Source organism: Mizuhopecten yessoensis, unplaced genomic scaffold (genome assembly GCF_002113885.1).
Source record: "Mizuhopecten yessoensis strain PY_sf001 unplaced genomic scaffold, ASM211388v2 scaffold9761, whole genome shotgun sequence".
NCBI classification, from domain to species: Eukaryota; Metazoa; Mollusca; class Bivalvia; order Pectinida; family Pectinidae; genus Mizuhopecten; species Mizuhopecten yessoensis.
The window spans coordinates 159,404-172,011 of record NW_018408209.1 but is presented as its reverse complement, the minus strand read 5'-3'; the positions used below and the strand labels follow the sequence as shown (position 1 = coordinate 172,011).

Below are 12,608 nucleotides of genomic sequence, written 5' to 3'. Positions count from 1 at the left end.
CGTTAATATTAGGCACTACTGTAACGGAATATGTAGACACATACCTGATATTTATTCACAGCTGTGTTAATAATGATAGGAAATTGAAACTATACGAGACGTGATTTCGACTGAAATCAGAAAACATTCACGTAAGGCTCAGCAGATTTCAACTATAATTGAGATACATTCTGACATATCTACAGTATAAAAATCGAATTAATTTTGAAAACAGAAATATTTGCTTTGCAAGTTAAAAACGGAAAAGTGATGTGCTAACTTTTTATATTTTTTTGTTTTGTTTTGTAATACACATCGTTCGCTGTTATTTCGACCAGGTTGTATTACCGAAAATAACAATTAATCATAAAAAAATCCCATACCAAAACAAGCATAACTGAAAGTGATGCATTATGTTCACTAGTATATCATTTTTGCAGAATGTAAAAAATAAATGAAATGACTCAAATTTTACATTTCAGTGGACTTCTTTTCAAGGTTATTTAGCTAAACAACGAGCACAACAATGGACGTTTTATTACAAAAACAGTAAAGTAAAAGTAATGATAGAAGTATTTTTGACAAGAAATTGTTCAAGATTGATCAAAAGATCTTTTGAATTCTTCAAAATCCACAACTCATTTATTCGACTTCTTGATTATACAGTATCATATAACGATTGCAACCCTGATTGAATAATACAATGAGTGACAGTGAAAAAATTGGAGAATGGCTTGGTTGGGCAACTAGAAGAAGTCAGCGATAAAACGTTTTATTAGATTCTTTTGCGGTTTCGAAATCCAGAACGAATGATGCAGGTCCGTATTCTCATGATTAGTGGGTATTCGGACAGATTTGTGATATAGAAGCATGATAACATAATACTCCATCTTTCGAAAAATTGGAAAATGTATGTTTGTAGGGTTTCCTTGGTTATCGAAAAAGCTTATTAACCTTTGCAGGCACAAAGGTAATTTCACCTTTAACCTTTGGTAATTGATACATTGAGCCAAACATTGCATCATAAGTCTGTGTCGTCCTTCTATGACCTACGGGTGATGCTGGGGGCGAAAAAGGTGAAAATCCATATTGAAAAGTGATAATTGTGGCTACATGTATCAAGTTTGCATTATATCTCAGGGACAGAATCAACCGGCATAGTTTGTCTTTTAAATCTTGAAAGATGAACGTAACAAACACACAGACAAATTAAGACAAATTAACCCGTATCACACAGCTGTTTCGTCTTCCAGTGACTTATTGTTGACGGTAGGGGCAAGCCAATTAGATATCCGAATTGTCTTAACTACTGTGGAAACAGTAACATGTGCTTAAAACACCTAAATTAAGAATAAAATACGTTAGGTAAATATGGTGTGATATATACGTTAAATAGAGATATTGACCAAGGCAAAATTATTTCTTTTTTAGGTTCAAAAAGAATCTTATACACCAACACAAAAAGTCCATACTTATCGGTACAACATAAATAAGATGTAAAATAATTCGAAAAAATATTATCATGTTATATAGTTGATAGCGTTCACAAATGAGCTCACGAAAAGATAAAAACAGAACTTCACGTCATATGGACAGCGGAGTTCACGTCAATGACACAGCGTAGGACATGTTTACTTATCACTAAGTACTATCAATCTTTAAAGCATTGTTAGTCAAACAAATAATAGGTTTTCATTTCTTGTACATAGAAATATACAAACACAATACACTTTTTTCAACTGATATAACATGAATCGATAAAAAAAGATATGGATCAATATAACTCACTTGTAAATGACACTATCATTAGATTATGATTTATGATTTTTGACTTGTGTAATGAAAGCTGTTTTTGACAGGTTTGGATACCGGAATTATCTGACAGGTCACAACCTTATATACATATATAGCATTAGTCTGGGAGCTGGCATCGATACGCGAGACATTTGACTACAAAACAAGTGGAGTTAAGAGGTAAACAAAATTTATTATGCTATTCCTGTTTAAATTTGTTAATTTAAAACAGTTACGAAATATTTCTGAAAAATCAAGAAAATACATGAAATCATGTAAGTTCATGTCTTCAACGATAATATACAAACTAGCAATGCAGACATGTAGTCCAAAATTTTATTGAATAAATTGAATTAAAGATATCCCTACATGCCAAGAAAAAACTATTTAGGACGGGGTTCTTTCGAGTAGGAAATATAAAGCATTTGACGTTTTTGTAATAATGTGAACATTCTTACATTACTTAAATAGTGATCTTACGCTGAAAAGGTTACACATGTACATGTTTATGTTGCAAAACTTGAATGACGTTGCAATAGTAATCAATTTCAGAACTGCGATGTTACGGTTTGTGTTGTTTATGCTAAGCGCCAGTCTGATCCCAGTCCTGGGAGCAGAAGAGTGTCTTTGTACTGCATCTGATGTGGTCATACGGACAATGCCTTGTCCAACAGCTCCAGTGGCTGGAAAACTTGCTACGGGTTCGTGTCTGACACCGTCCGACTTTACACGAAGTGGCAGATGGTTACAAATCACTAGAGACCAGGAACCTGTAAGATATATATGTGTTGCCACAGAAGGCTTGGTATGCTATAGTTGTTTTATGTCATATTAGTTAAGGGTCAAAACTATTTCCCTCAGGAGTTAAGTCCCAACTCCGACGGAAAATAATAAGGAGTTGGGTCCCAAAGCTGAGGGGAAATAGTTTGACTGTTGGCTTAAAAGGCACGAAACAACTATTTTGTTACGTGAGCAGCATGACCAACGGAAAGCGACCAATTAAGTAAGAAATCAACACTTAATATAATAACGCACATGTCATGCTTTACTGCTTACAAAGTCAGGGGTTTCAATAAACAGTGACGACGCGTTAATGTCTTTTCATATCTTCCCATCATTTAGTCCTAGCGACTTCAGAAGCAGCCAAACACTCAGTCATAGTTATGTCAAGATGTTTGTTAGGTGCATTCGCTTCCATGGTCGACTCACGTAGCGCATGCATAAATAAATAAATAAATCATTACAAAATCTACAACAAAACATACTTAAATATCCAACTATCCACTAAGTTTGAGAACTTGTTAAGGTACATCATATGTCCACTAGCCGGAGATAAGCAACAGTATCCATGTTGTCTATTGATGGTAGTGCCTCGGCAGAAAAGGTAGCAAAAAGGGTAAGTGACCGGTATAATTAGGGTATTTATATTACAATGCACATGCAGTGAAACATCAGCTTTATCATTGTTGTCACGTGAAGTAATATATTTTCCTAATTGTTTTTTACAGTCGGGTTACCTGTTTGAAACTGATGTTTTACAAACTAAGCCGTGCTCAGGTAATGCTGGATAGTATTGAACTCATTTATGCTGTATGTCTTGATCGATTTCTATTTGAAATGAGATATGAATTAGATAATAATAATGCATAATAAAATACACTTTTTTAAATAGAGTAGACAATTAAGGTTAAGAGCATTCGACCCTGCATTATACTCAAGTTCAATTTCCACAGGTTGTTACGTTGTAGGTGACCTTCTAAAGAAATTAGTATCAAGTTATTAAGGAATGGATATAAATGTAGTCGACATTGACAAAGCTGTACGCATGCGTGATTCCGGAGTTCGTATATATCTTTATTTGGGATTGAATTGATTAGAATATTCATCGAGTATTCGTCTCTTGTTAGGGTCGATTCATCAATACATTCATTAATTCATTAACAGATCATGGACACTAGATATCAATATTGACATATTGCATCTTTTTGTGATTGCTAATATAGATCTGGGTCTCTGTTCATTCCCCGAACGCGTCCGCAACGTTTTAGGTTTTCGTAACACAAATAATGTTAATTTAATGAATTGTTACATAAAATAAAATATCATCAAACTTTGGACAAAGCTGTCCAACTGCACTGTGGTTTTCGTGTACACAGTGACCTCCCCTTAATCCCGTTTTGGGTATACTTGTAACACATTTTTACCAGGACACTTTCGTTGACCTGGTACCTCAGTCGGTTAGAGCGATCGTATTACAATCTGAAGTCCAAAGTTCTTATCCCCGTCAAGTCCTGCTGAAGTTTTGCAATCAGAACACTGTAGATAAATCTTTGTATAAGCTTCACTTTATCAACGTTGTCAATAAGTTTCTCTGATGGTATCGACAAGATTTTAAATAATTCTGTAGTTTAGTTGCAAAATAAAATCTTTAAGGTCTGTGTTCTTTGTACATTTGCGTTTCAATGATATCAAATTCTTGCATTTGATGTATATTACCACTATATTCGTATCAAGTAACTAATTGCTGAGTTCAGAATGTTGTATTAACTTTTGAGACCTTGTAATGAAAACATATTACAAGATGTTGTTAGCAGCATGCTAGTCATGTGTTGAAAGTATTCACATACTAATGAAACTGGTCAGCTAAAAAATCAAAAGAAGCAATATATATCAAACGTGAAACAGCATACGCATACACAACAAATATAATAACAGTAAATAACCTACAGAGAGCAATATAAGTTATTATATAGATATAGCATTGCGCAAAGGTTACACAAATTATATTCCCGTAACTGAATAGGGTTCCCAAATATATCACCAAAACTCTTTGTGAATACAAATAATATGAAAGAAAAAAAAAGATCACAACGACTTTTTTTATTTACATAGGTTACCATTCTAGAAGAGCAGATTCGCACTGTCCTTCTCATTGTCAATCTGATTGCTGTGGCGATGGTCAAAGTTTGCATCACCATGGTGAGCTAAAATTTCTGTCTGATCCTTACATCAAATAATGATGGACGGCCTAGAGTTATTTGTCCTACAAATGTTTAACCTTATAGCCTACAAAAAGGATACAAGTTCGTTGACATTCGTTTAGGGTTTGTGTTGCAATTATTAGTTTGTTCTACTTCGGTTTCTACCATGACAGAAAATGTTTATTGGCTTGCCCTACAAATATTAAACTTTCTTATCTACCAGAAAAATAGGAGAAAATATGATGTTACACGTTAATGGTTTTCCCTAGAAATATTGAATTTCAATTTATACCATGTGACAAATATGTCAGCTACTAGTCGTTACGGAAGTAATTTGCCCTATATATATATATATATTGAAATTTAACATCTACCTTAAAAACATTCTTAAGGATGTACACTTCCGAGAAGCCAAAAAAATGCTTGCATTAAACTTTTTCTCTTATAAAGAATTTTGGAAAAAGGCGAATATGAGAAAATAGAAAATACAAAGAAAATTGTATGTTCGTGTGCTCGTTTTTTTGTTATGATCAGACCAATTAAACATGTGTGACTTGTGGAGAAAATTATCGTTTTGACCGTACGAAGACCAAATTCGTACAATACCTTTCAAGTGTGCCATCAGAAAGTTATGAATGTTTGCACAATTGATTAACCTTGCATTTTCTTTTCAATTATTGAAGTGAAATTTCTTTAGCCTATATTGTTCTCTCAGAAATGCAATTAATGTTACCCCATACCCCCATTTTTTAAGTGCAAACAAATACTAATTTTTCACTTTTTTTGCAGATATAACGATTGATATAAGGAGTTCTGGTATTTAACTTATTTTTTGCTACATTTTGAATATTATTTTTTGTTTAATTTTTCACCTTTTGCGGGATAAAACACCAAAAGCGCTTCAGTTGACATAAATTAGTATACAATTTTCAACTTTGTTGTTTAATATTATCATAGTATTGAACATTTAAAACTTGCACAGCAAAAATGAACTTCCTACGGTTAAAATAGTGATACAATAACACTTTTTGTGATAACGTCAAAAACGGTGAAATTTTAGCATTGCGTACAGTGTACGAAATACACATTTTTGAGATATTGAAAATTGCCGACAAATTGGTAATATTGTTTAAAACCCGTAAAAAAAGCTCTGCAGCAATGGGCATCTAGTGTTTTGATTAATTTTTCAGATGCATGTTTGCTTTTGAAACAGATGACACTTTGGTATATTTAATAAAAACCCGCTATACCAGATCAAAACGAGATTTGAACGTGACTGAAACCTCAGAAGAGTACATCCTTAAGTTGCTTTTCCTGTTTATGTTTAATCATAATGCCTGTCGTGAGGAAAAAAAGATGCTTGCTGTTTTTGTTTTATAACGCATATCAACTTGAGCTTACATATAATTTACAGGACTAAGCTGTTATTCATGTGCTGAGCACTGTTGCAATCATAATCCAGATGATGGTATGTTAACAGATTAATTCACCCATTTAACAACTCGAATACTCAACCCATAATTTAGATAAACTATTAGAATAATTAAAGCAATAGTTGTGAAATGAAACGTTAAAATTTAATTGTGCTTATTCGCTTGTTACTTTAAACTAAGATATTTATTAAAGTTTGTTGATTTATTTATTTATATCTGCCAGGTTCATAGAAAATTCATTTGTGATGCCTTTTTTTTTATTAAGCTTAATATATATTTTATGTGGTATTCAGTTTATTTTACATGTATGAGTAAGACATTTCTTGTGAAAGCAATGTACTCCAATATTTAAAAGTTAATTGAAAAGGTTGGAGTAAATATCGACTTTCAGGTCCGCGTTGCTGAGTTCGTCGTTTTCTGGACTCTAATAGCCAATGTCTTAACTTAATTGTTGACGTTATCATTATTACATCAATTACGTCATATTCATAATTTTGGATAACACTGACTCTCTGGAAGATGGTTGTTCTATTAATTTAAAAAGCCTTATTGAAGTACACGCGGAATTTAATAATCTATTAAATTGTATATCAGGTTACGACTGTGATATAAAGGCATATATACGTATTGAATGTTTACAATACGCAATCAACAGTTGGCACGCTTCAGAATTTTCTCAGATAAAACGAGGCATCTTCAATAATTTTTTAAGCGTACAATTTTTTATTTATTTTTGAACAATTTATTTATCAATTTATTAATTACAATGTCTTAAAGAAAAAAATGAAAGCAGGTGGTAGATACATATACTCAACATAAGTGTGTAGTTATAAGAAACTGTCCTCTTTATTTTGTTTTTCTTTCTGAAATAGTCTTGTTTCGGCATGTTTTTAGGTCCGGAGTGGTCTAACTGGAGCCACTGTAGTGGAAGCTGTGGGCAGGGAACCAGAAGTCGGACCTGTACAAATCGCTGTCACTCATTACACTCAAATACACAAACTGAAACATGTCACCACTTGGTATCGTGTCCTGGTATGAGATAGCTACCTTAAATGTCACAAAGGAGGTTTCATATTTAATGCATATCTATATTTATACCATCATAGAAAGCAGTACGCGTTGCAGAATGGTTTATCAACAAGTGAACGAAGCACACATGTGGATGTTTACGTGCGCGTTATAGAAATACATGTATTGGTTTGCTTTTAATAATTGGTTTAAAATTTTCATTTGGTATGGCAAGACCCTTTGCTATCCGTTCTGTGCAGGAGTTCAATTATTGGAGTAAATTACAGCTGATACGGGCAGTGTCTGAATATATAGCCTAATCACTACTGCTACGATTGCGTGACTACTCTCTCAGAAAATAAATATCTCATCAAAAACATTATTCGAACGTTCCCCGGCACTTTAATGTTAGATATTTTCATTTTCTTTTATATTCTATTTAACCTCTGTTTTCGAAGACATTATGCTATACTAAATTCCATGTTAACCAGCTTTATTTGGTTTAGACATTTCTAACATGATTGGACAGGATATACATGACGGGTTCTAAATATATTTCTCGAAAAGTTTTACTGTCCAAATAATATATTTCCGATGCCGGTTCTGTGTGTTTGTTGTTCGTGTCATGATGGTGTCATGATGTTGTTGTTTTTTTACTTCTGGTCCCCGATTTGACTTCTCGTGTAGGTTTATTGATATTTTATCGTTGACGACTCAATATACCAGATAATTTTTCTTTTTTCTTTTCTTATTTCTTTTATTAAATGTGTTATTCCTCTATATACATGTAGATTTGTGTTACATTCGAAATGTTCATCATAACGGCATTTATTTTAAATATAACCGCATCGTATATCATCATTATTAGTGAAAAGTGAAAGATATTTTCCTTTTATTTTTGCAATAGTCTGGACCACTTTTAGCGAGTGTTCCGTTACCTGTGGAGGGGGAACTCAGTCAAGACATTGTACATATCACTGTTACGGACTTCACAGTCATAGTGAAACAAAAGCATGCCACAGACCAGCATGTGAACCAGGTAATGTAAACATTGTCACATTCCAGCATGTGAACCAGGTAATTCAAACATTGTCACAAACAAGCATGTGAACCAGGTAATTCAAACATTGTCACAAACCAGCATGTGAACCAGGTAATTCAAACATTTTCACAGACCCAGCATGTGAACCAGATAATGTAAACATTGTCACAGACCAGCATACGAACCAGGTAATTCAAACATTGTCACAAACAAGCATGTGAACCAGGTAATTCAAACATTGTTACAAACCATCATGTGAACCTGGTAATGTACATATTGTCACAGACCCAGCATGTGAACCAGGTAGTGTAAACAATGTCACAAACCAGCATGTAAACCTGTTAATGTAAACAATGTCACAGACCAGCATGTGAACCAGGTAATGTATATATTGTCACAGACCACCATGCGAACCAGGTAATGTATATATTGTCACAGACCAACATGCGAACCAGGTTATGTAAACATTGACACAGACCCAGCATGTAAACCAGGTAACATAAACATTGTCACAGACCCAGCATGTAATCCAGGTAATGTAAACAGTGTCACATACCAGCATGTGACCCAGGTAATATAAACATTGTCACAGACCAGCATGTAAACCAGGTAATGTATACATTGTCACAGACCAGCATGTGAACCAGGTTATGTACACATTGTCACAGACCAGCATGTGAACCAGGTAATGTAAACATTGTCACAGACCAGCATGTAAACCAGGTAATGTATACATTGTCACAGACCAGCATGTAAACCAGGTAATTCAAATATTGTCACAAACAAGCATGTGAACCAGATAATTCAAACATTGTCACAAACCAGCATGTGAACCAGGTAATTCAAACATTGTCACAAACCAGCCATTGAACCAGGTAATTCAAAATGAAGGTCTATCTGAACATATATATATATTGTTACTATACACTTCATAGTTCCTGTATTGTCGAAGTGGGGACAATGTAGTGTAACATGTTGAGTAGGGACAAGACATCGTCATTGTGCTCGTCATTGATCTTCCTAACAATCCGCCGAACAAACGCCAATGTATACTAGATTCTAATACAATTAAAAGGTATTTACATATCCACTATTTTGTCTGTTAAGTCACTACAGCTCATGCGCAAGTGTATAGATTCTTGTACAATAACGAAATATTCATAAATGTTCCATGTACTCTAAAGGAAGTTCAGTCACATATATGCCAATGTATACTAGAACATAACATTTATAAATGTTTCCATCTTCTCTTAATAAAGGTCCGTCACAAAAGCACATGATCAGGTACATGTAGTATAATCAAATAATAGACTCGCACTTACATAGGAATATTTCTTCGAAATTTGGTTGAAATCGGTCGAGTTGTTTCTGAGAAGAAGAGGTTTGAAGAAAAAGTTCACGTACCACACCCGATCGTAATGGCTTTCTTAGCCTTTCAAGGCATATTAATTTTACAGAAGCTTCTATTTACTCTTAATGAAGTTCAGTCGAAACAGCGCATTTCCAGATATACTAAGTTCTAATGCAATAACACTGAATTATAGAAGCATCCATCAACTCTTTAGGAAGATAAGCAATATGACAGACTATCGGATCGTCCGTGACCGGAAGTGTTTCTTTATTCCGCTCTGGTATCTGTATAGGTAACTCATACGATGCAGTGTGCACGTCCCACGTTCCCTGCCGTAACAAATGTTTCCATCGTCTGTTCTTTTGTCTAATTATCTGAAATAATTACGCGAATAATGGAAAAGCTACATTCCATTCAGTATCAAATCACAAATATCTTCTTTCCTCCATTAAAACTGTGAAAAAATATAATTGTAATGTATGATATAAAAGAATTTCATCTTTATCGAAAATGATAAACTGGGAAAGTAAACCTTGGCATTTGAAATAATTTGTAAATGAGTTAATGTCTGAAATGACTGATACAATGTATAGAAGAACTTCATCTTTACCGAAAATGAATCCTGACTTTGAGCAATAAAAAAACAGAAAGTTAAAACCGTGATATAATCCGCCTCTTTTAATTTGTCACGTTTAATACAATGATGCATATACAGATCCCTATTTTATTAAAAAAAGTCCGTAATATATCCCCCCCCCCCCCCCCCCATTATCGCCAAACTACCTTTAACACTTTTAAACTGACGGAATCGCTATTTTTTAAGTGGTGAACCCCGTGTCTGATCACGTGTGTGACAAGGTCTCTGTCGTCCAAGCAGTCGCTCTTCAGGTCGCAGAGAATTGCTCCGGTCAAGGTCATCTACCATTCACACCGTTCGTGATCCAGCATTGTAGAGCTCCGGCATCCGTTGCCGACTGGGTCGCTGGTTATAAGGTATGCTATAATTTAGGTCAAGAACCTATGTATTCATATGTCTACTGGAGACTTACAAAAACGGAAGGCACTGCTCATAATACCGGGGTCTAACAAGCAGGTGCTTGAGTGTCATTAAAACGAGGTGTGCTCGGGTGTCATTGTTACATCAACAAACAACGTTACAATGTAAGTTATGACCGCAATCAGAAGATACAGAAAACCCGATGTGACTGGTTTATATGCACAAATTTAAGAACATATGAAGGTATAATCTAGAACCAATGCGATGCTATGATTACTGGGGATTGTTGATTTATATTTGCAAATGTACTTGTACGAATTCATTGACTTATTTTCGTTTGATTGTTGTAAGGTACGTGAACCAATTAATTGACCTATTTCTGATTAGTTATTGTATGAATGTACAACCAATCCATTGCTAAATGTTTATTAATGTGAAGGTATCGACAAGCTGTAACACACTCGCAATGTACTCACCTGTCGCAACATTCTACAACAGTGGTCACCATGATATCATGACAGGAGTGTTTGTTGGATGCGCGACCAATGACGAATTCAAGGTAAAGGTGGAAAAGAAATATTCATAATACAGTTATTACACGTTCTTATTGTAAGGGGCTGTTACAGTCCCAGGAACTGCCGCTTTAATCGTGAATCAGAAGTATTTGCATTGTCATAATACCATCTATGCTAAATAAAGGAAAGAATAAAAAAGAGAGGGACAGTTGGCATACTCTGGTGTACACCCATAAATGTGCCAATCAATTATAGGCCAAGGCGGCGATATTGGATGACCGTTTTGAAAATGAAGCTTGTTACGCACATATATAAATGCCTACCAATGTTCATGTGAAGTTTCATAACTATTTAGCCAGTAGTGTCTTAGATATTGAATAATATTATGAAGAAATGCAGCAAAATTTACAAGCTCCCTACAATTTTTGGGAAGACTTTCATTGAAATAACAAGCAATAATCAACCCCTTTTTGTGACTGACGCTAAGCTAAGCTAACGCTGGCCGTGTTTTTGTCTACTTTATCTGTTGTTTATTTACTTGTCTTTGTGGATTTTGCCTGTTGTCCATTTACTTGTCTTTGTCGACCTTGCCTGTTGTTTTTGTATTTGGCTTTGTCGACTTTGCCTGTTGTTTATTTCTTTCAGGTAATCACTAGCTCCTGCGGAGTGTCACCACAGGTTATGCACATTTCAAGCAAAAATGGGACATTCAATCACTTTTACCAAGTAAAGTGGTAATTATTGGAATAAATCATTTCTACATTATGGATTTTCGTTTGTTCTTCATCAAATCTTCATTGTTGAAAATAATAATAATAGTTTCAGGATCCCCTTAACGTTTCTTCAACTGTTACTACGCATTGGTGATTTTTTTCCATATGTGAAATGGAAAGATTCAATAATCCAAAGATAATCGACAGCAGTGCTCCAAGTGTAAAACTGCATCGCCGAGATAAGAACCCTAGACTTCAGATTGTAATACTATCTCTCTAATCGACTGATGTGAGAAAGTAACCGTAAACGTTCGCAATAGTTGGTATTAGTTTTCAGGTATTTCATGCCTTTTCAGGCAACAGTCAAAACTATTTTCCCGAGGTGGCGGGATGAATCCGGTGATTTTTTTCCCGATGCCGTAGGTAGTGCTATTAGGAATGTGGATAATTTGAGCTGTACAGTACTGATTGAGAATGTCAAGCTGACCCCTCGATTTATATAGGGAACCAGGTAACAATTATTGTTTATTCATAGATTTAAACACAGTCTCATTACAAGTGCATGTACACTTGTAAGAACATCTCATCCACGTACAGTAACATAACCTCGTAACATCCACGTACAGTAACATAACCTCGTAACGTCTGCGGTGCGTCTCAAATATTTCAGCTAAGTAATGTAAGTTGTATCAAACTCATATCTCCCTAGCTTTTAAGACATGGACACTCTTTCTGAAATCTACGACGCAGACACTCTCTCTGCCTAAAACAGTACATGACAGGTTCCTTTTGCTG

At 34.7% G+C, this 12,608-nt stretch overlaps 1 protein-coding gene across 1 annotated transcript; it reads left to right on the top strand.

The window, feature by feature from the left end:
• Positions 1–1,907: 1,907 nt before the first annotated feature.
• LOC110458768 (semaphorin-5B-like) lies at positions 1,908–11,865 on the top strand. The gene is made up of 10 exons (XM_021510671.1): positions 1,908–1,953; positions 2,362–2,545; positions 3,282–3,330; positions 4,666–4,752; positions 6,169–6,222; positions 7,082–7,219; positions 8,103–8,234; positions 10,412–10,581; positions 11,025–11,144; positions 11,746–11,865. Exons 2-10 carry the CDS (start codon positions 2,432–2,434, stop codon positions 11,836–11,838), a joined length of 957 nt encoding a protein of 318 aa, XP_021366346.1. The 5' UTR covers positions 1,908–1,953; positions 2,362–2,431; the 3' UTR covers positions 11,839–11,865.
• The last annotated feature ends 743 nt before the right edge of the window (positions 11,866–12,608 follow it).

What these genes read in the sequence shown, in the direction of transcription:
- LOC110458768 (XM_021510671.1), top strand. Translation starts at nt 2,432, where the DNA reads ATGCCTTGTCCAACAGCTCCAGTGGCTGGAAAACTTGCTACGGGTTCG. An exon ending in TCACTAGAGACCAGGAACCT is followed by an intron (nt 2,546 to 3,281) that starts GTAAGATATATA and finishes TGTTTTTTACAG; the next exon opens with TCGGGTTACCTGTTTGAAAC. An exon ending in TCAAAGTTTGCATCACCATG is followed by an intron (nt 4,753 to 6,168) that starts GTGAGCTAAAAT and finishes TATAATTTACAG; the next exon opens with GACTAAGCTGTTATTCATGT.